We start from the raw sequence: 24,889 nt of genomic DNA on the forward strand, positions 1-24,889 counted from the left end.
GCACATTATCCAGGACACTGGTGAGGCACAACTTAATTAGTTTCCAATTTAACCTGAGTTAATATTATCATATTCTAATCAAAGCAAATTCTTAATGCACATGAATGGAACATTGAACGTTTTCCACCTGAAAAGTGTATTTTACGTGAAGCAGTGCATCAAGACATACACAATTTCCACAAAACATCGGGGTTTTGGTACAAACAACCTACAACTAACTTACAGGCTGTGAGAACAATTTGTAGCAAAAAAAATTAGAAAATATTTGACAAAACCTAAGCTCATGTGTGCAAGCAGACACATCAAGTTTACAGAGTCATGTGACAAAACAATTCACAGAAACGCCCAGATCACACCTAAGATATACTATTGGCACTAAACGTCTATGCAATCAGTTCTAGTATAAAAATAAGTGGTCCTCTGGATTACAAGCAAAATATTTTCATGTGTTTGCCCCAAACAGTCCACAGCCAATCCAAAGTATGGCCAGTTCAATGAGTACAATGACTCCTCACTAAAGGAAAACAGTGCAGTAAGCAAGACGCGTGCAGACCACTAAAACTGGGGTCCTCCGTGAGGGGGGTACTGTGATGGGCCAGAGGGAGGGGGTGGGGGTGGTGGTGGGGGAGGGGGTGGGAGATGCTGAAAGGGTATGCCGTGCAGGGGGGGTGGTGGTCCCATTCCCTGACTGGGCCAGGGCATATTCATGGGAGGAGGGGGCGGCAGCGGGAAGGGGGGGTAGAACGGCAGCATGTTCGGGCCCGGGTGCGGAAAGGGAGGTGGGTAAGGTAGCATGACGTGTCCGCGTTCGTGTTGCTGAGGGGGAGGTGCCATCATCATCCGGCTGTCATGAGGGTGCGAGTGGGGGTGTGCGTGTCTGTTTGGGAAACCGCCTCCTGCGTGCTGGCTGAAGCTCCAGCCGTGAGGCCGTCTGCCAGCCTGTCTGGGTTGAGTCTGAGCTTGTCTGTTTGGTGCAGGTTTACCCACATTGTTGTCTGGGGAATATAAAGAAGAGGAAGAATGGATTTATTAATAAACACACAAACACACACACACACACTCGCGTCCATGTGCACGCACAGATACGTTGACAAGGTGTATCAGTCATATTATGTATGAGTATGTCACTCACACTTATACATAATATGACGGTATGACCATATTATGTATAAGCATGAGTGCATATTAATACTGTGCTCTGAGGTACTTGGCATCCATCAGAACCAGTCAACACGACTGCTGATTCTGAAAATGACCTGTCAGGTTCACACAGCGCAGAGCTACATGCCCCCCCCCCCCCCCCCCCCCATTTCCACTGCTGAATAAAAGCAGCATGTTCATATACTTTAATGATGACATCATTTTGCTTCAGGGCTAATTAACATAAAACTTTGTGAAGCATGACTTAAAGGAGGGAGATTAAAGCCCAGTGTTTTAATGGAATCCTGACCCATGTCAACCTTGGTTTTTGTCTCCATTGTTGCCATCTTAGAATACATCCATCTGAAACGCCTCGCCAAGGCCCCTGGCCTCTTCCCTGTCAATGTCTTGTCATGTCCTGGCATTTGCAAAGCCCCCTGACAAAATTTGGCATCTTGCAAGGTTTCACCTGGAGAGCTTATTTCTTTTCTTTTTTTTGGAAAAAGAAATAAATGTTCATCTAAGCCTCTCTACTTTTCAAACTGTGGTCCTATGACAAAAATATAGCAACAATAAGAGTGGAATCAAAAACTGGCCATGTCAGGTAAAACTCGGTCCCATTGTACTGACTGGTGATTCAGTGGGCAGAGCGTGTAGAGAGTAGGTGGGTAAGGGAGTACAGGATCCATCCTAGTGGTCTTCACTGAGTAGCAGATTCTACTATATTACATTATATTACATTGCTGTCATTTAGCAGATGCTCTTATCCAGAGCAAGATCCATATCTTACATTTTTTATGTTACCTGTTTACACAGCTGGGTATATACTGAGGCAATTTTGGGTTAAGTACCTCTCCCAAGGGTACAACAGCAGTACCCCAGCACGGAATCGAACGAGCAGCTTCTCAGCTGAGCCCTGCTCCTTACCACTGTGTTGCCACTGCGCTACACTGCCGCCCCCAACGCCTAGATTCCCTTCCTTGCAGAAGAAGCCTTTCCTTTCTTTTTACATCTTTTTAGGCATACCCTCCAGTGCCACCGTGTCACGCACGAGCGAGCGCACATGTTGGGGACGCCCCTCCGCGCTGCCGAGGCCGCCGCGAGGCGCCGCTCACATGAAGTCACAGCACTGACGCAGGCGGTGTAAAATAAGCTGGGGCACCTGCAGCCATTTCCCGCGGCTGGCAACCACCTCTCTCTACCAGCTGAAATTCCAGCGAACCACAGGAACTGCTTTTAGTTATAAAGCCCACAGTAACACCGCCGGCTGAGCCTTTCAGGGTATTTCATGCTTTATACAGTGGCAGTGTAGTGGTTAAATAACAGGGCTTGTACGCAGCCAATTTCAGGTTGTGATCCAATGCTGTTGAATTCTTGGGCACAGCCCTTCATATGGACTGCTTTCAGCCTTCCAGTTGTATAAATGGATATTATGTACATCTGTTGTGTTTGGTCACAGAGATATGCCTATCACTGTGAACAGTTTAGCTGAATTCTATTAAGGTCAGGCAAATGATTCTGATTTTAAAGAAATCTGAAAGACAAGGAATTGCTCTGCTTATGATGGCAATATCTCAGAGGTTTTAATGAACAATTCAGAGACATCTCGTAAGACTTAAGACTACAATGACTGCCAAATTCTGGGGCACTCCAAGCAGCAGTTAATGAGAAAAAATGTATATAGTTAATGGATAACTGACCAAATATGGCAATATAGAGTCAATTGAAGTAATATTTGAATTTAAATGATCACATTTCATGCTTACATAAACAACTGCTATCACACTGGGCCTCATTTGAATGTTAAAAATGCCAGAAATAGATTGGCTTACGGTAGCCATTTTGTCAACAGTCACATCAGTGTGTAACTTTTAAAGATGAGCATCTAAGGATGTCAGTTAGGATGTAAGTTACCAACAGGCACATGATCCTGATAAGTTATTTAGCGAGTCATGGTAACACAAGTTACATTCAAGCAAGCGCCAGCTCAATACTTATTCTTTGCATTGTAGGTGTTTGGCCTTCTGAGGAGGTTCAAACACACGCATGAGCACACGCCGGTACAGACACACTCAGAATGACAGGATTACTTGCATGAGGAAATAGAACAACAAGCACATCAACTCTGTTAAGCCACAGAACAATCACAGAGGAAGAGAAGACTTGGTATAATTAAACCAATGTTGAGAAGAGAATTAGATTCAGATATGGGATTAGCTATATTTCTTGACAAAGGATTTAGGAGCCGCAGTCAACTCATGTCACCTCTGAAAGCATAATTAATATTTAATATCACAATTAATATCACAATTCCTGGTATTCAGATGTGTTATACATTTGAAAGGGGGATTGCTATTAACTCCATCAAACTGGAATCAAAACTCAATTCAAACATTAAACATGTGCATGAAAATATTTCTTTGGGCTGTTAAATTATACATGTTTTCAGGCACTACAAATTCTAGCACAGATGCAGAGGAAAGCTCTTAGGCTCAGAGCGTCTGAACACTAATCATGCTGCTTGACTTAAATTTAAGTGGTAGAAGGACCCAAAAAAATTCACCAACAGTGTTTGTGTGCATGACTGCTTCATTTGGCCCAGGAACAGTGGGGGGTCCAGCAACCGTGTATTTAACCCTTTCGCACTTAACTTATTTTATACTATGTAGAGCGCGTGTTACGTTACATGGTTCGCTATGTTTTCATTAGCGTGATTAAGCTTCTCACACCATTTACAGTGATGAACAGCGAGGCATCTCTGTTGAGAAAAGGATGCTGGCATAAACTTGTGTGCCATGCGTGTGTGTGGCACTCCACTCACCGGCCTCGCTCTGATCGGGCCTCTGATGTGGCCTCTTTTGCTGATTCTGCTTCTTCTTCTTCTGCTTGGCCTGTTTCTCCTGCTCATCATCACTGTAATCCAAAGCCTGAAAAGAAGTTAATTAAAAAAAAAACATCATCAACTTCAATATTAAAATGCAATGTTACACGAGTGGATACACTGACTAACACTGTACAGTATGTGTATGGACGATCCATTATTTTTCATCATATCCATTTATCCATTACATTTATACATCTACATTAAATTATGGGACCCCCCTTGTAATAATATAATCTTCCACCATCAAATGTGGTGACCTTAGACATAATTAATTCACCAAAAGCTAGCCCATACATTTTTAATCTAGCCATTCTGTTCTTCAGCAGTTAGGGTTAGGGTTGCGGTTAACTGATTATTATTGCCTTGCCAAACATAGGCCCAGGAGACTACTGGAAGGTAGCCTACCACCTGAGTAACTGCAAACAGGACAGGGCTGGTGTGCAGCATACTAATGCCACATCGACAGCCTACTGCCCACATTTAATCCCCTTGTAGAGCAAGCTATGAATTGCCTTTTACAAATCAGTCTTCAAACATCAGCCAGTGACAAACTGACTGGATTTGTGAGCAAAAGGCAAGCTTCATTCCAGTGTCTGTGTATACGGTGTCAGGGGTCATGGGTAAACAATGGATACCATCCTTTCAGCCTTTTATTCCTCCATAAAAAGAACTGTTTCGCAGTTCTGTATACTGATCAATGCATATGGTGCCCTCAGAACCCCAAATTTTCCCACTGAACATTCACTTCTTGGTCTCACCCACGTCAAAAATGACAAACGATATAAAAGCTTGCTTGTTCGGGGGAAAGCTATTTCTGCTCCATACTTCATGGGATATGGAAAATTATCTCGCTCAAGCTCAATGAGCCGTGTCCTTGAAAGTGCGCACGTCCATTCAGCTAATTCATCTGACTTACAGATGCCTCTAAACACGGCACGTGAGCTCAGCTGCAGAGGGTAACCGTGCAAGCAGACAGCCCCATAAAAAGCCCTGCTCCTTCAGCGCGGCTCCATCAACGCTCCCGACCCAGGGCCAGCGTGGTCCTTGTCGAAATTCTTTCCGCAACTTTTGACAATCTGTTTCTTTCTCAGGCTGGACAAGTGCCGAGAACACACACACTCTCAAGTGCCATCTGCGCAGGCTTGATGTTATCAGACGCATTAGTTATGTACAGGGCCCTGAGGACGCTTCTGAAACCCCCGAGATGCTCCACCCACCCTAGAACCCGACCTACACACCACCCCTGGTAGAAGATGGCAATCACAGTGACACACACATACTCATACACCCGCATACACGTACACATACACACAAACACTCATACACATATTTAATTCCATTTTTGTAAATGTTATAAAAACATAAAGCAGACGGATATTATACATATTATTCACATAAAGCCACAGCAAAATACCTCATCAGAGAAAAATGTTATTCAAAACCAACATAATTAGTTAGCTAACTCAGAAGCTGCTCTGTTACGTGTGTAGCATAATCTGGTAGTTGCTGGAATGAATAAAAATTGTGAGGAGAAACTGAAAAAGCAACCTGTGGTTATAATGAACCTACGCGTGAAGAAAAGCATCAGCACAGCACGTTGCCATGTTCCTTGAAACACTATTGTTTCAGGCGATACCAATGAATACACACAGTCACCGTTTTAGCTTCTCATTCAATCTCCTCATGACAGCCCTACAATACTGGCTCTAATAAGTACAGCACAGCCTTTGGCATGCAGCTTGGGCACATCTCTCTTCTGGGAGAACCTCCTTTGAGTCCGGGGGGAAATGCAAAGGAAAACAATGAACAATAAATAAAGAGGCTTAGCCCATGCCAACCTCAGGTGGTGGCTCCTGGTCATTCTTCCATGATGCATCTGAGCCTTTATCCCTATGAAAAAAGCAGGGAGAACATGAAAGGAGGAATTAAGCAACATTTTCTCCATTTCATTAACATGACAAAACCCAAAGCAAACACCTCATTTTGATGGCGCCCAATAATTGAGCCAATGTTTTTACAAGGCAAATTGTTATTTACAGCTAGTAAATAGTTTTTGTTTATGAACTCCTTTGCACAGAATGGTGAAATGATATGACGTGCAGTAATTGCTTGTCGTCAGAGCCGCAAGATCCGCTTCATTAGCAAGATGAGATTATTGCACCATTAATATGAGCGACTGGATTTTCATAACCAATGCATAAATTACTAATAGACTTCAATGAAACAAACACTTGAGGGAGACAAACAAGTACTGCAAATTTGCTTCTTCCAGACAACTGACTGTGCGTAAAACTCAAAGCACTTTGCATAGATCTCAAACCTGACTTCAAAAGAGAAGGTTCTGTGAAATAAAAACAAAATGATCAACCAATGAGCTACCGATGGGGCCAACAAATCTCTGCTTTTCAAAAATGGATGTAGTCGATATAGTGCAGAATAACTGCGGTTTAGATACAAGTATACAGCATTAGGCTAAGATCAGTCATGCATGCATGTATGCGTCTCATGGAAAACGTACACCACCTTTCTGCATGTAGTACAGAAATTAAATGCAACTGTAGAATGAATTTCACAAACAAGGATGGAATATATTTATATATTGCTACATGTACACTGGTGGTAATTTACTGTCATGATACTCAACAGTGCATTCAGAATGCACAGTGAAATGGGCACCAATCCACTCATTTGCATATAGAGGAAGGTTACAAGAAAAGGTCAGCTATAATGCCAGCTATATCTTTTTTAATGTTCCTGGCATGTACAGTACGTGCCAGTGAATATGTAATTGAATTACTCATAACTATCTAAGCTGAGCTGTGGGATTAGGTCAATGACTCGTGAGGACACATCCACTTTCAATAATCGGAGAATTACACACATGTAAAATACGCAGCTCCTAATCAAAACTCAACTGGCCCGTTACTGACAACGCACAGGAAAAATTAATGGCATTTTGACTGCAGCGTACTACAGCGCATTAAAGACCCTTTCACTCCGAGTAAGAATGAACACCCTGGACAGCGTAGACCATAGCCTTGGGCGCATAGCCTGATTGTGCAAACATTTCATGTTCCATGTTTGCGTTTTATGTATAATTGAACAGCACGGGTCCGTCCAGCGCGCAGTACTTATCCATGCCTGCCGTTTGAACGTTCCGAATCTACTTTGATTCCACTCTGACGGGCCGGAAGTCGTTTCAGCCCGTTAAAAGCGGCTGGGGAAAAGCACACTTGGACCGGCTGCTTCTACATTCAAGTCCCCGTGTTTCTCTACCTTTTGATTTGAGAGCTGAAGGAAACAGTCATTAGCGGCGCAGCACACTTGAAAGCCCCCGCTAAGACGCAGAAATGAGATGCGCATCAGCGCGGGGGCTGCCCACCTCTTCAGCACAGCTCATTCCACAGGCCCTGCTTCTCCACAGTTCACCGCGGTGTACTGTGCATATTGATAATCCCTAACGCGGTCATTACTGGCAATAATTCACATGCGCTTAATGAGTTACAGGAGCAACAGCCCCCCCGCGATGACCAGATTGCGGTGTCTTAGCAGCGAGGGGGAAGTTCACGGGTGCCGTCCGAGTGGTTTTCTGATGAATTCGGCTCACCTGGATCGGAAATGTCATTTCAGACAGCCGACCTTGAGGGTCTGCCCTTGCTTGTGTCATTTTAAACATCCCTCATCTAACAACTGCAGGATTCAGCAGAGGAGACGGCGGACGGACAGCTAAAGCCTCGGGCGCCCCAAGATTAGAATTTTGCAGGGATACATCAACACTATTAAGAATTCAAGAGCGCTGTTCCAGCAGTCAGCTTTCCATAACTATCTATGTGCCACCGGTTACATATTATGCCACCCTGCATCTGTTTCAAATACAATTCCTATTTCAGTGGTGATATAAATTAGTAAACAAGTGCTGTAATATGAAATTAACATGAAAGTAAGGCTGATAACACACTGCATGGAGAAAATGAACAATGCAGCTAGAGGAAGAGCTGCTGGCACAATTCAGAACAAAGAACAGCGTTTGTGTAGTATCTCCTAATACTGAGACAGGAAACATTTGCCAGGCTAAATTCCACTAATCTCTCCTCTCTCAACACCCATGACATTTCACTCTATGACTTTCTACAACGGCCCTACAGTTGTATGGCATCACGATAGATAAGTTCCTTTCTCTATGCCAATTAATGCGGTTAACTTTGGTTGACACCAACCAGCTAAAAGGACACAAAAGCCAAAGTTACTCTCCTCACATTCCTCAACAGAGAAAGCATAGGTCTTTAAAACTTGCAGTGATACCCATTTGTCTATTTTTCTTTAATTTAGGGCTTAGAATTTAAGTTTGCTTTTTTCACTTGTTCACAGCATCCTTCTTTCATTTCAGCAACTGACAAACTATAAAAGGCATGTGAGGAGAAGAAAGCACCCTTTTTTTCCTTTTCCGCAGCCCATTTTGGAATCACCATTTGGATATATTATGCTCGTCACCATGACAACCACCGTACTCATGCAAGAGTGCTGCTGCATAGCGAATGCAATTCTCTGATACCCTTACACAATAACAGTAACAATGTTTCACACGGCACATAGCTGCAAGTGAATTGGGTGCAGCTTCACTGATGATATCCCATCAACCTGCAGGCACCTGATGAGTCCATGGTGCCTGAGAGTGGCGATATGAGCAACCTGTGCTGGCGTACCCACCCCATCCCCAGCGGAATGAAGCCAATTTGTCCTGCCCCTGTGGGCTCGGCTTATGACACAGCTGGGATCAAACCCAGCGAGACCATAGAGCTCAGTACTATGTTCAAAGCAAATGCCTTATCCGCTGAGCTACTCAAAAGGTTAGAGCACACTGCATTTAGACTGAGGAGGCCATAATCATAACTTCAAACCAAGTTCAAACAACACGCTATTCATGGTAATTTCATCACGGCTGGAACCAGATGCAATTTTGCTTAGAATTTTACACCCTTGACAATCAGTGTTACTGACATTTTTCAGAGGCACAGTTTATTCTTGTACATACTGCTTCAGCTGTTCGGTGAATACGTAATCAGTGAAGTCTTTCAACGACGGGGCGAAGTACATCGTCTCCTGCAGTTTGAGGTTCTTCTCAGCAATGTGCTCCAGAGAGTTAAATCGAAGGATATAGTACGGGTGGTAGACAGGTCCAAAGATTTCAAACACCTGCAGGTAGAAATTATGTTAGCGATTCATGCTTTCTCCCCTCAAGAACCACTATTACAGACCTTACAGGCTGTGGTTTAAAGTACTGACACTGTAGCAAACACACTTAGCATCTCATCAAATAAAAATGATAACTTCCCCTTCAAAACAGCATTTGGGAGCTTCAATCCATTCATGTCCCATAACTCTTTCATGTATACCCACAGGGTATCAGTGCTTCAATTTAAGAGAGTGACATTAGTGCAAAGACATCTTAATTCCTGTACAGTATTGCCCCACAGACCAACTACACAAACAGGTGTAGTTTGTGTAGTTATGTATTCACAAATCTTTGAAGCATGCATAGAACAATTAAAGGTAAACAAAGTGTGTTAATGTATTGTAATCTTTGAAACAAAACCTTACATTACCTTTCCAACAGATACCCTTTCCTTGTTAAATATGACGCTGTCATCTTTCAAAGGTGGGGTGTCCTTGAACGATTCAATTATTACTGCAAGAGAAAGAAAAAAAACATCCACTTGAATACAGGACAGAGGTGAAAAGTGAGTCTGACATTGGCATGGTGCAATGAGGACATCACAGTTTCCATTACTGCGAGGCCGACCGAAGCTCCCCCGGGCTTTACCTCACGCTTTATTCTCAACAGACAAAGATCTGCTATTTTTCAGTTTCATTCGCTTCATGACCTCAGATCAGCCGCATGCCTTAAAAGGCACTGCCACTTTTGTGGGGCAGAGAAAAAGAGAATATATTCACGACCACCAAGTCTCTAGACAGGACCTCAACCAGATGAAACAACAAATGCATTTGAACAATTCAAAACTGTACTAAAACAAGAGCTGCTGTCGAACAAGGGAAGACTGAAAAAACCTAAACCTAAAGCTGAAGGCTAACAAGAAGCCAGTCATATGGGCACCTGAATGCTGTTTATTGTGTGCGATGAATAAACAAATAAGAAATCCCAATCAGCTAATTTCATTTTGAAATGTATGTGCCAGTACGTACCCTCCATGATGTGAGGGAGTCTAACTGGCAGGAAAGGGAATATTACTAGTTGGGCACCACGTGGGCTGACAGTGTGAAGCAGGGCTGTGGTCAATTCCATTTCATCTCAGTCAGGTTCTTTTACTGAAGCTGAACTGCTGACATGGCTGCATCCCCAACGCCAAAGAAAACAATCAAACTCCTCTCATGTGCAGCCAACCGCTCTGCTAAAATCTGCAGTGCTATCCTCGCCGCAGATGAACCCTCTGAAATTTCCGATGACCTGAGTCGACTCGTACACCAGGCGGCTCTGTTCCTCGGGCTTACAGGGGAGGCAAACAGATGGGCTTTCTTCATTTAGCTCAACTGTCCTACAGTCATCTCTTGCCTCGTCCTCACCTGTAGAAAGACTAGCGCGGCCGGCAAGTTTTTCCCCTGTGTGTTATTCACTTGAGCGACGGCAGATTTCAAGTACTCTTGGAGACAAAGTGCAGTAGCGATGATGAAGGCTTTTTATGGACATACTCATGTGCCTTTCAGTGTATTTATGAAGACAGGCTTGGAGGAGCAGGCTATTTTTTTTTTTACTGCACATTAATGATTTACAGTAATAAACTGGTGTGAAATGGTAAATAAAGCTGAGTGCACTCATGAAACATTCTCCCTGCCTTTTTCTAAAATATGCATGAAGAGAACCAAGGAAGAATTTGATTTGCAAGGAATATCTGAACACAGCTGTGGAACTGGAGTTGACTGAATTAAATTTCGGCTTCAAATCACACTGACCTCAAGTATATACTGTGATGAGCAAGGAATCTCTATTTATTAATTTTTCATAAATTTATCTGTTCAGCGCAGGGCGATACATTTTTTTGGTAAAGTGCGAACTTGATGAACTGCGCCTTCTGCGTGCATCATACTTACTGTAGACGTGCCATGATGTATATGCCTGGTGGAACATAAGGTCACTGAACAAGGGCAGCCAATTAAGGCAATCAAATGAGACTACAATGAGGTTACGACAGCATTATGTCATGTAATTAAAAAAAAAACGTTTTTTGACCTTGTAAGGAAAGTTGTCATTCTCTCTGAATCTTAGGAAGACCCTTGAAATGCATAGGAACACAGCTTCAGGGTAGCCTTGTAAAACCGGAGTTAATCATAGAGCGCTGAATCATAGAAAAGCAATTCTGCTGGCATTATTTTTTGCTGTAACTTTTTTGGAGCCTGAAGGTCAACCACACATACAACAGACTCTTCAGTGTATAGGGACACATACACTTACTAGACACGTACCTTCGTCTTGTATGTTCACCAATTTTGGTAGCGCAAACAGGAGTCCAAAATGCCAAAGCAAGCTTTATCGCTAACCAAAAGAATGTGTGCCTGACAAGAGATGAATTTTAGGTGCACAGAGAATAGCGCAGGGAGCAGGTAATATACCACACCCTGGAAATCAATGTGTAAACAGTGTGCTGAGGGTGTGAATCCTGACTGCCCAATCACGTGGCAGCTTTCAGACACATTAAATAACTGACAAAATATGTTGTACGATTTGTCTTTGACACTTTGTTCCACATGGGCTAAACATCCCATGTAGCAATTAAGTGTCAGAAGAGAACGCATTGTGTATCAAGTCAAAACATACACCCTGCCAATTAAGTTTATATTGGTCTGCGTAATTATCAATACCTCTGTCTACTGTTAATATTCAAATTTTTAATAGCTTTAATACTTTAAACATCCCTTTTGGACAAAGCATTTCTGGGAATAAATACCTACTGCCTACATTTTGTAATAACCATTGTGCCATGGATATTCACAACCACACCTTCAAAAGTCCCTTCCATTCCTTTCCAGGCCACAGAGACGTGATATCAGGAGGAAAACTACATTTGTTCCAATTTCAACATCTGTGCCGAGTGCGATGATGCTATAATACATCACTGATGCTTTTTGTCAAATTTCTTGTGACCAAATGTGGGGCCCAAAGATAAGCACCAGTTAATGTAACTGCTTTCAAGATGTGACTGACTTTGATGTCATAAAAATACTGAAGTTTGAGCTTCCAGGTACGCGGGCACTCAAAATAAACCAAAAGTAGAGAAGAAAACAGTGACAGGCACCACTGACTTCACCTGCCAATCAAACCCTGCAAGGCCATGGCAGGGCCACTGAATAACCACTGGGGGATCAGAATGTAATTCCTTTCAAAATGTAACTAAAAATGCCATGAATCCCATGAATAATAGTGATGACATGCACCGACGGGAGGTTGAGAGGATAATTTCAAAGTCTCAGTCCTGGCAGAATGTCAGTCATGACAGTGTCAAGTCTTCAGTGAGAGGAAAAGTGGAAAAGTGGAATGTGATTTTTCAGCATGATGTTATGCACACTACTGCTCTTCTGTCATATACACAGTATTCATTACTGCTGGTCACTACTGTGCAAGGGCAATCACCTCAAACTCTTTCATACATTTGTCTAGTTACAGAAGTTATAGAGAGCATAACTTAGTGTCATTCAATCTAACCACAATGTGCTTTTTGTCTGTGACTAGCAAGTTGGGGTGTTATCCACTGGATTATCTGTAAGGGCTTGCTGAAATGTAGAAAGGTGCAAATCAAAGTCAAGGACAATGCACAATGAAGTTGCAGTCAAACTGAGCCTTACTGACTAAAATGACATCTGCAGTAGCATACCTAGCTGGTCAATGATGCTGGAGATGACTCCAAAGGGCTGGATTTCAGCGTCTTCTGGTAGAGTGATGGTCACCTCCTCCACAGCTGGCAGGTCCTATACGGTCAGAGATACGAACGCTTTCAGTCAGGCCTCGCCTTTCTTTCACAATTCCCTGTCATAAATACTGTACAGAAATTAAATATTTTTAGAAATACATTGTTCAGTTTAAGAATATCCATTTATATGATACACTTACATTAATGAAAATCAGAAATATATTGCAATACACCAAAACTGCAAAATTTATGTATTTTAAATATACTGATTGAGTTAAAAATATACTCTATAAAAATATTCTCTATATATATTTTTTTTTTTTGGGGGGGGGGGGGGGGTAAAAGGATAAAAAGAGCATCTAGTGCTGTTCTCGTGAAAATAATTAGTAAATAATACTAATAATTATTTTTTTTCTGGGATGTCTTCTGGGTGCCTTCATGACACTACCTTCAGAATTAATGAAGGAAACTCTCAGCACCATCTTTAAGCTCAATTATGATTAAATCTTGAAAAAAGGTTTAAGACGAGGTCTAACCTTTATGCAAACAAAGTATGTAAAGTGTTAAATTTTACAAGAAGTAATTCAACCCCCAGCATTACTGTTCATTATTAGTTGGTATTCACATTAAACATTAAAATTTACAAGGAATAATCAGTCTCATAGTTTCTCAAGCCCTGTTAATTAAAAGTATCAGTGAAGTAGCTGCTACTTCACTGGTCTAATTAATCACGCATAGAGCTGAAGTATATTTCATGTTCTTTTTAAAGCAAAGAAACCATAAAATAACAAGGGTAATAAGAACCACACACAGCAGCACACAAACACATCAATACAATGTAATTCAAAGTTACAACTCAGAATATCTGAATGTAGCCTAAATTACATGTTGACTGGAGATGAGCAATTTGACCAAAGAGAACAAGGCATGACAGATACAGGCTCACATCATCATTCAAAGGAGCAGGAATACTGGAGCAACATTTCTTTAATGTGTATGGACAAAATGCCTCATTCAAAGGTTATAATGACACATGCAGTTACTATCAGATAAAAAAGGCTTTGTACTGCCTCTTCTAGGTCTGGAAAATGTCACTTTCTGGTTACACACAAATTCTCTAAAGCAACATGCTACATTCAGCACATTACTACGATCACTGCACATTACTACATGCCAGTAAGTGTAATGGTACATTATCTAACTAATAAAGCAGAAAACACGAAAACCATTTCTGCTACAGTTGATCAGACATGGAAATAAGAGCCATCCGAACACAATTTTAATTTTAATGATTTTTGGCCATCAGTTACAAGCCACAAGCTAAAGGGCCAAAATATTTTTCCACAGCATAGAATGACTTTTCATTTCGGTGCTTTCATCCGTGGGGCAATTATACAAGTGGCCCTGTATAATTAATCAACCCTACACGTTTTAACAAAGCATACGGTCATTTCGGTCTCTTTTACTGGCAAAACGTATTTGCAAGCCAAACAGTGCATGTGGGTCTAATTACATTTGCTGAATAATTCATGCAGAACTGAAACCTTTGCAAATACAGCTGTGGTAAAAGTATGACTGCATAATGTAGAAAGCTTAGATAAGTCTAAATGAGCAAACATTTACAAAAACAATCCTTTCTACCATAGAAAAGTCTAAACAGACAATGCTTCTCTGAGCCAGCATCTTCTCTTTATTAACATTTTTAATGCTTGTTTCTCATTATAATCTGTTGAATGTTATTTCGAACTGTACAGAATTGATTTTTTGAGCATATCTACTTCAAAGCCTTTGGTTCATGTATAATTGCTCCTTAAATCTTTTGTTATTGGGCCTGTGCTTTATCCTTGAATGCAACATGTTCTGTTTGAAGATTACTTGCATTCAACAAATAAATCTAATGCCGCTTTCGGGGAAACAAATTAATTCAAACGCACGCCTTTTCAAAAAGACAACTTTTCGGTTTCGTAAAATGTCCAATTATGCTCGTCAGCCATCGTAATTACCCACGCTGTATTTTGAGGTGGAGTGGGTTTTCAACAGTTTTGCAGATCACGATGCAGAGGGATAAAACATTTACTGCATAAATATACACTTCCTGTGACCTAAATCTATGAAATTACCAATGAGAAAGACAATTAACCTCATCAAAATACACAAACAATCTCAGCGTTAAGCTATGCATTATCATTTAATTAAGTGGCTTTGTGTACACACAAAAGATATTCATGTTTCCTTGCGAGTCTGCTTGATACAGTTGCTTCCAGTGAGTTATGCAGGGGATAAATGAATGCCCGTCTTGACGTAATTAAAAATGACAAGTGCATATTGGCCCTTGGCACTTTCCAGCCGAGCCTATTAACATCAGATGCAAAGCTGCATTTTACAGTTCAGACTTTCATCTGCCCGCTTTTAAGACCTTGCGCGGTGCATTATGCAGAAAAGACATCAGAACACAACTTGAAACATGTCACAGGTATCTGTCATTTTTGGTTGACTTTGCCTGTCAGTATCTCCTGCTGGTGAAACCAATGCTGACCTAACAAGAGCTCAGGTCAGTGGTCTGACAGTAGCAGGGAGGGGGGTGAAGCGGGCTGGATATGGCAAGCTTCGACAGCTCTTTAACTTACTGGGTGCCTTTGTGTTTGCCATTTGCGATCTGATATTCATACTGCCTGCATCAGAGGGCCTGAAATAAAATCTCGAAATGCATTTTGAAGCTCCACTTCTGAGAGGTTTCAGAAGGCACAGCATGTGGGCATTACCGCAGTCTGCTCAGAAGCAGCAAAGCAAACGCACTCTCTAGGTCAGCACAACAAGGCAGTTCCCCAATCAGCTTTAGCATTTATTTTCTTCAGTCGGCAGAGGAAAAAAAGCACTCAAGTGGTAGCGGGGTGCCTACCAGCACACTGAAAGGACATTCTGAACGGGTGTGCACCCTAAACACTGCAGATATAGACTTCCTTTTTAGACTGATAAAATACCATGCCATCAGACAGGGCTGGAAGGGTGAGTGGGGAGACATTGGCTCTTTAGCATCAAACATTTCAACTAAAATGACTAACAATAAAAACAAATAACTGAAATCTTTAGGTGCATGTTAAGGATTTGTGCAGCCTACACTATGGGTTCAAAGCAGCAGTTTTCACATTACAAAAAATAAAAACCGATGCATGACTATTTTATGAGTCTTAAACTGCTGTGTTGTGCAGCCCTATCAATTTTGCAAATGCACAGCATTCTGTTCCCTGGTCCTGCACTGGACTCATGACTTCACATTCTGCAGCTCTGTGTCATGTAAGAACAGAATGCCCACGGCACCCCAAAACCGCAAACATTTTATTTTAGTATGTAAGGTTCATGTTAAGTTTAACTGTTGCTGAGGGGGAATCTGACTTCATCCCAAATGCTGAAAATAAAGATTGAGAAGGAAGCTCAAACAAAAACAAAAAAATTGAAGAATTGCTCCAAAACTTTTTCTGCACTTAATTCTTGTCTTTAGTCTGATGCTTTTGTGTATGCAATTTACAAGGAATGTAGGCACAACTGCAACGTTACAATGTTATAACCTATTTTATGAAGTTACACTCTGAGGAATGAAGAGAGACCGAGCTGGAAATGGAGACTCTATTTAGACACTCTTTTAAAATGGAAATCTTTCCTTTTTAAAACATGTCAGTTGAATGGAAAGCTTGTTTTGCATTTTGTATTACATTTTAACATACTTGAGAGCAAAGATCTTATTGCATTGCAACTACCGATTAGTACATTGCTATACTGCATCTTTTCTTGCTCAAAAGCGATGTGATGGGCGATATACAACTGTGAGGAAGTCCATACTCACACACACACACACACACACACACACACACACACACACACACACAAACAAACAAACAAACAAACACGAGAACTAACCTAGAACTCCAATTACGATACAACGCCTAATCTGCACCCAGACACTGTGTCCCAAACATGAAATCCTGACAGTGTAATTTCAGCACTTTGTTTTATTGATTCTTCTGCATGCTTTCCCGGGTGCACAGGCTGAGCGGCTGGTGTTTATAGCATGTTACAGCAGGTCCATTGATTTCACACGTTGCTGACCTACCCCAGGGATACGCCAGGCCACACCAATTTACAGCTCACAGCTCATGCCTGATAATTTTAGAGCTTCAAGCACACAGATTCCAAATGTAAGGCTTGGACAGTTACACACTGTAAGTTATATGAATGCAGAATACTGGAAAACACTTGCACTGGAGAACCACTGCAGGGCGGTAAGTCTTTACAATGGTAATATTGCAGCTGTCTGCAAAAATCAGCATTTTCAAGTAGTGTATAGGGTTTAATGGAGAAAGACTTAAAAAAATGAATAAATAAAGGGGTCAAATTTTACACATTGAGAGGTCTTAACAAGTACATCAAAATACTCATACCTAGTACCAGTAAAGGCAAGATATACATTTATTCTTCATTATGACAACCTATTAGCATAAATTAATCATGAAGCAAGGTCAACCTGTTGAGCACCAATGCTGTGTTTCCATAATACAAATGCAGTCTGGGACTGCGAAATTAGTGTTCATTTCATTATGAAATAAACGTGTCATTTCCTTGGGGTCAACCTGGCTGAAAACACTTTATTTTTTATTTTTTGCTCGTATTTTTTCAACACAGAAAAAGCACTCACTCCACCAACTTCAATCCACCATCCTCTACATTTTCGTGTTTCGTGTTTTTTGAAGGAAGATTTCAGTTGCTCAAGGAAGATGGCATGCAACACCACCCACAAAAGGGTCTACTGAGACCACTAACTACCACAGAAATGTCAATTGTAGCTTTATAGGCCTATAGTGGCTGATATAAATAGACGATGCCCTAAAGACCAGACAGACATTTAGAAGTGCAGCTCCCCAGCCTCCAAATGCGGCTTCACCTACAACCGCATTTGCAATATCTCTCCTCGAGTGACTGAGCACCAAACTCACGCTTTGGAAAACCTGACATTATCCTCTCTCCTTCTGCCTTGCTCTGATCACTCAGTTACCATGAAGCTCTGCTCCATCACCTTCACACTGGACCTGGTCTCCTAAGGTTTGGTAGCCACTGCACATCTATTCACGGCACCCTCCAACACCACACCTCAGATGATCTCTCTGGCTTTCTTTTACATCCCCCTTAGATTAGAAATCCCGCTTAGATTAAAGCCTAGGAGCCTTTTAAGGCTCCTTCCATGTCTTCTTCCAACATATGTGACAATCTTCCTGTTCCTATTACAGGGTCTACGTTTTTATAAACTCAGTACAAACACATAAGTAGAATGTCATCAACCCTTGTATATGAGAATGAGCAAGCTGGTCCTACTGGATGGAGGAATTTCAATAAACTTCCAAACCACAGCCAAGCCACTATTTCCTATCATACCCAACACTGACAAAGATTCTGATGTTTTCAGGTGATGGCCTTTATGAAACAACAGTGACCATACAAACAGAGTTTGTACAGATTGCAGGCAACTGAAATAAGTCTTCATCTGCACATTGGCTTTTGACACTGGGACAAATAACTTTAATTTCTGTGTCTCGGATTGTGCAAGTGGTACTAACTCTGTTGCTTGGCAAGAGGTGTTCCTCTTCCCAGTCTTTCCGCGGTTGTGGAATTCCTAAATATGATTCCAGTCGCATTCCCTCTGCCCCATTCAAAGAGCTGTCTTGATGAAGTGATCTGGTCAGTACAAGTCAGCTAAAGACATGCTACTGTAGCAGTTTTTGAATTCCTTTTTTCCGTGACATGAACCAAAGAAATACCACTCAGTCTGGATTTTAAAGTCATCTCCATGGTGACATTAATTCATGAAGTTTTTGCGATTTTTATATTGTGATGCCAGTCCATCTGTGAAATAACAGATTATTTGGTGGATTTTTGCATTGCTTCACAGAGATAAACAATGCCACACTTTCAAAGGGCAAGCGAAGTGAAGTGAAGAAGTCCGAGCGATGCTCAAAAGCTAAAAATGATTGCTGCTGTTGTGACAGCACACACATAAATGCAGAATTGCTTAATTGTCATTGCAATGAAAGTCTAATGAAAGACTAGTCAAATTCTCAAAGAACAAGCGACTCATTTTATGAAAAATCACCAAGGACAAGGTATTCGCTTGGTTTTAGGAGATGCTGCTTTGATGACTGCTGCTTTGAAATGGAACTGCAAGGGTCTTAAGCTCTTAAATCCTTCACAAAATTCTTCTAAGAACTCATCGCTACTCTTAATCAGCATCTGCAGTGTTGATCAGCCAGTCAATGCCCTTTGGCTACACGTTTGATGGATGAACCTCAGTGTAAGCAATCTGCTCTCAGATGTTTCTTTCAAAGTGAAGAGTCTGTCTTTGCACTAATCACACTCTCTGAGATGGTATTACAGAAGAGCAACGGCAATGACAGTAGGTGGTGGGGTTAATTCTACTAGTTGCAGATCCAGAGTGTTTGCCACAGCCATTAGGAGCTTCACATTCCTGTGTATGGTACAAATGCCTAACTAGTGGATGCCACCTACCCCAGTGAGTTCTCCTGGTCTCACCACAGCAAAGATTACACATCTCTCACATAAACTCACCTCAATGAGAACTTCATCCTGTGTCTTCACTGGTGGTGGCTTCCTTCCACCGCCATGACCTCCAAATTCTTCATCCTCATCATCATCGGCTTCACCAGGGACTGTCAGAGGTGCAGAGGAGGATGAGGAGGAAGAGGAGGAGGAAGAGGAGTCTGAATCACTGTGGAAACAAAACGCATGAGAACATAAAACAGCACATGAGTACAGGTGGAACACTGATAATATACCAACTGCTAGAGAGAAAATAAAGGGAATATATTCATGAGCAGGTGACACCACAGTCAATTGATCTACAATAGTCATTGCTCTCTTTCTTAGACTAAGGAGGCTGTTGTTTGATCTCAAATAGCTTTGGGTGAAAGGCATCTGTTGAATGAAAAAGGTAGGCCTAACAGAATTTCACTGCCTCACCTATCATCACACTGGTCATTTTAGATTCTAAAGAATTGATTCTCAAACCTGCATGTTACGTCTGCAGTAAATAAAATTGATTACAAGTAATTTTACACTGATGCATGCCCTGTGACCCATTCTGCAACTTTCACTAACTGCACTGTATCAAAAAACTTTTTTTAACAAGTTTAAAAAGCCAGTGTGCTGTAATTCACAACAGATCTTGCTTCAAAATGGTTAACACCACTACACCCTTCTAAACATTTTACACACTGTATCCATATACAGTAGATCTTACTGCATTTGTAAAATAGCCTACCTGTCTGAGGAGGAGTCTGAAGAGGAGCTGCTGTCATCACTGTCTTCAGTGACATCGGTCTCATGGACACTGTCCCTCAGCATTACTTGCACTTGGGGAACAGTCACGCCTTCGGGTAAACATACAGGGTCCTGACTCGCTGCTGCTGCTGCCGCCGTTGAGGTGCAGCCGAAATTCAGGTTTTCCATCTTGGTAGATACGGTGACCTCCATGTCTTCAACCTGACCGGTCTGTCCCGAGGTTAAGTCGTCATTCTCTGATTCCGGCTTTCTCGTGCTCTCATCTGAGTAAGATTTCAGGGCATTATCTAGACCTAAGTGAGCAGGGAGCGTATTGTTATTTGACTCGCCAACGGCAACTGCTTCTGTAGCAATCTTTGACTCGGTAGAAATGCAAGGCATGGGTGTGCTTTTGTCTGCCCCATTGGTAGACGCACTATTCACTTCTTCTTGTGGACTTGTTGACTGTGAAGTTATTGTGCTGGGATCTTGCGACGCATGATCTTCAAGCAATGCTGAAGTATTTTCCAGTTTTGGCGTTTGATCTGGCTCTTCTTCCATATTGCAGCCAACTTTTTTGTATCATAGAACTGACGTGAACACCTGCTTAAAGAAAGGGGGAAAGCCTATTAGCCAAATATCCCACTAATATTATGTCTGTGTAAGATCTCCTTAACATTTCCAAACAACGGATTGTCAATGCCCGAAGTAAATTAGCTCGCTAGCTATTACGATTTTTCATTACATAACAACGCCATACTGAGTTTGTTTTAAATTAGACCGTTCACTTAAGTTACCTACCAAAACTGCATGTCCAGCGAGCTACTCGAGTGATCGCGCAGTTACCGTTAGCTTGCTAGCAAGCTACAGAAACAACTGCAAAAATTAGCCAGCCAAAGACAAGGGCACATTAATATCAGCTTTTTGTAAGCATTATCGATTACGTAAATTCTATTAAATTCTTTGTAGTTCTACGCCTTTCTAATTTAGCTAACAAGCTAAAACCATACATATTGTGGGTTTTCCTCAGCTGAATTAATGTTTGCTGTCTTGCAAATTGTGAAAAGCGTCGTCTTTTACTCAAGCAGCCGAGGGATGAATGCGCTTAAAATAGTTTTACGTTTTATCAGTTACATTAGCAATGGTATTAAAATATATTTTCATAGTTGCCAGGAATTGCGAGAAGCCACGTTCTTACCAGGCTGCTCTCCACCGCACGTTGTTTTCGTCTTTCAGTCTCTTCCGGCTGCCTCTTTGTACGTAATTGGAGGTATCTTTACGTCATCAACTAAGGCCCGAGACCTTCGCTCACGCCACAGACGCTCTCTGCATAAGTGAAGTCATACGTTAAACTCCCTTTCTGACTTGTTACTACAGCCAATTCCCTATATGCTGTAATCACAATCTGAAACAAAGAACTGAAAGATCTAGATTGTTTTTGTGATTGTGATTGTTTTAAGAGTAGTAGTAGGCTACAGGTTCTTATACTTATTGTTAGCCAACCCGATAGTTTTATTAGTGTGATCGCAAGCACACTATTGTTATCCGATATTAGTATGAAGTTTTATTCTTCTTATTTTCTTCTTCTTTCCCAGCTAACAAGTCACGTTGCCGCATTTAATGACCAAACAGGCGTTGCTACAACGTCAAGTTGCAACGTGGAAAGTGAAAGGTGCCATTTCGTAACGGCACCGTAATTTTGTGACGTTGTTAGCCCGTAACCTCAACGTCCTGGCGACCATATTGGCGCTAGCGGGAAAGCGGAGACGTGTACCGTGATTTAATGACGTGGCTCTGTGGTGGCTCTCTAGCCCCTGGAAAGGCACACCTGTTCTTAGAAGGTTCGCAAGTTGAACCAACTCGGAACCGGCACTAGCACCAGCCCAGAACTAGCACCTAGTTCACGTTCGTGATGTTGTCTGAGGTGGTGAAATAAATTCGTCGTGCTTTTACCTTTAGTTGCGATGTTTCTACGGCATAATTTACCCAAGACTGCACTTTGTTGAGTGTCATCCCTCCGGAAACCGAACCATTTCCACATAACCGACCCATGCGCGTTCTTTTTAGGAATTAAATCTTCGCCGTTGGCTTCGTTTTCCTCCATTGTTGACTGACTTCTCAGTTATCACTGAGGTAGACCTGAGTGTGGGAAAGTGGTGAAAATTGCTACACCGACAGTGATAGGCAGGCGAGGTGACGGCGGTGTGTGTGCGCGCGTGCACCAATTAGCGAGAGAGAGCGGGAGCTGCACCGTTCTTTCCTGTTAAAATGCGGTCGGCACGTAGATGGTAACCTGCGTAGCCAATATTCGATATTACGAATATGGGCATTTCTTATATCTTTTACAACATAGTATCGAATATATCGATATTGTCGATATACCGCCCAAGCCCTTGATAAAAATTCCACACCCAGTCTTCACACATCACTTCCTTTTTAGCATTTTAAAGTCAGCTTCCAAGCATTATCACACGTGTATCATAAAAAGCATATTTTATAAATGAATAAATCTGACTAGCATTACTATCCTAACAATATTGATGACCAAAGCTGGACATACACCTGCCATAGTAATGTTCCTATGGCAACAGCATCTGTGGAAAAAAAAACTTTTATCAAGTTCTTGAGTATTTAATGTTCACTACAATTTACAAATAAATGATTTCAGTATCTTTGTAGAAACTAAAGATGACATCATTCAACATGCACTGAAATTATATTGATATGATCAAGACTTTACAACACAGGGCACAGATGATAGGGGTAGAATTGAGGTAACTTGCCAATACAACAACGCAGTTAAATGTGCTTCCTCCTCTGAAAGGACTTTCATCAAAGATCATTTATAATATAGAGAATAAACAAGGAGAGAAAGTGTTTGAAATGCAATTATAACCATATTAATAATTCAGTAATATTAACTTCAGCATGACTCCAACAACAAGAAATACCCCCTATATCAACTCATGTGCCATATTCAGGGTGTTAAAACATCCCTGGAAACTGAGATAAAAACACAATATCCAATAATAGTCCTAAGTCTGAAAACTAAAAAAGTCATTGCAAATCTAAAGCAAAAATAAAGCCTCTGCTCAGTACAGTTGCGATCTGATTTAACAGACTAACAAAAAATAGACTTTTTTTTCATTTTGGCAGGAATAATTTTGTTCACTTTAGTGTCCACAAAACTTATAATGTTGTGAGAGATTCCGTTTAAAAAAGAAACATTTGTTTGAGTTTAACAGAATTTATTGTAGATACACTGAATATAGACACTGTTTTGAGATATTCAGTGATATCTTCAAGGCATTCAGGCACACTTTTTGCTCACCAATTTGTCCATGTCATTGTGACACCTAAAATGTATTTTTAAGCATCTCTGTGCCCTCATGTTCCACGTTCCATTTCCAACAGCTCCTCCTCTTGCTCCCTTTAAGATGTCTGTGTTTAATGTCTCAGCCTCTCGTGTCAACTCATCATGTGTTACATGCATCAGTTCCCGCTGTTCTTAAAGCATCTATCCATCAGCCACATTGTCCTCAACCTTTCATTTCGCCCTCACCTGGCCTTTTACTAGCAGTGTTAACTCCCTGCCCGTTTCTGCTCCGCTTTCATTTGTGGTTTTATTCCCATTCCCATTTGTCTCTCTGAATACCATGACCCCAATCTGTCTCGTGCTACACCAAAACCTGTCCACTAGGATTCACACGCAACTCCTCTGCTGTTGCAGGTCCAACACATGCAACCTTCTGCTCCTTTGCCCCTTTTCTGCTATTGGAAATAGAACGTGCAGGAAATAGGGCTTATGGTCCACCAACTTTTTTTTTCAGGTCTTAGTATGTCCACAAGTGAGGCTTAAGGGCTTGGCCTTGCTCATGCCCCAGGGCCAAGAAAAGAAAGCAAGGCTTAGAGAGAGAATGTCCACTATGTACTGCTATGCTGTCTGGGGGTTTGAACAGAATCAGAAAGCACATGGGCCATTTTTTGAGCTTTTATAGCAAGCTAACCAGCTATGTAGAAGAGCTGTGATATGCTGCATATTCCAAAGTAACCTGATTAAGCACTTTAATCACATCCAACCCTTGAGTGTGCTGCCTTTTAACACTTAAACATGCTGCCATTAATCAACTTTCAAATGTTCTTATGCAGAAAAAAACTGCTCGACCCATATCAATCTGGCTTCAAGGCTAGCCATCCCATTAAAACAGATCATCTTTTTGTTACAAATGCCCTTTGCTTTATAAGAACATCATCCCAATCTGCTGTTCTGGTACTTCTAAACTTTGCTATAGCCTTTGACACAGTAAATCACAATGTTCTCCTGTCTTCCTTGGCAGAGGGGAATATCTTGGGCACCGTTCTCGGCCAGATTTCATCTTACCTGTCAGGTTGCACCTGTCATGTATCCTGTAGAGGTGCTGTATCATCCCCTCACTGCCTCACTACAGGAGACTCCCAGGGTCCTTGTTCCCTGGCTGTTTTTTTTCCATTTGCTTCCCATATAACCGTTATGCTGATAACACCCAAGTGTTCCTCTCTTTTTCCCAATATGATACCCAGGTTTTATCACACATCTCAAATTGCCTACTTGATGTTTCATTGTGGATGTCTAATCATCTGCTGA

At 41.6% G+C, this 24,889-nt stretch overlaps 1 protein-coding gene across 3 annotated transcripts; it reads right to left on the minus strand.

The window, feature by feature from the left end:
- Positions 1-119: 119 nt before the first annotated feature.
- naf1 (nuclear assembly factor 1 homolog (S. cerevisiae)) lies at positions 120-21,516 on the minus strand. 3 transcript variants are annotated; one of them, XM_036517137.1, is made up of 9 exons: positions 21,464-21,516; positions 20,267-20,868; positions 19,555-19,714; positions 12,907-13,000; positions 9,628-9,710; positions 9,057-9,217; positions 5,863-5,914; positions 3,962-4,067; positions 120-995 (listed from the first exon to the last, which is right to left on the minus strand). In XM_036517137.1, the coding sequence occupies exons 2-9, from the start codon at positions 20,824-20,826 to the stop codon at positions 556-558; spliced, it is 1,656 nt and encodes a 551-aa protein (XP_036373030.1). In that variant the 5' UTR covers positions 20,827-20,868; positions 21,464-21,516; the 3' UTR covers positions 120-555. The 3 variants fall into 3 exon arrangements, with proteins under 3 accessions (XP_036373030.1, XP_036373031.1, XP_036373032.1); XM_036517138.1 differs by having other exon boundaries at positions 20,267-20,871; positions 21,464-21,515; XM_036517139.1 differs by lacking the exon at positions 21,464-21,516 and adding an exon at positions 21,067-21,141.
- Between the last annotated feature and the right edge of the window lie 3,373 nt (positions 21,517-24,889).

The sequence above is a fragment of the Megalops cyprinoides genome, chromosome 22 (genome assembly GCF_013368585.1).
Source record: "Megalops cyprinoides isolate fMegCyp1 chromosome 22, fMegCyp1.pri, whole genome shotgun sequence".
Classification (NCBI taxonomy): Eukaryota; Metazoa; Chordata; class Actinopteri; order Elopiformes; family Megalopidae; genus Megalops; species Megalops cyprinoides.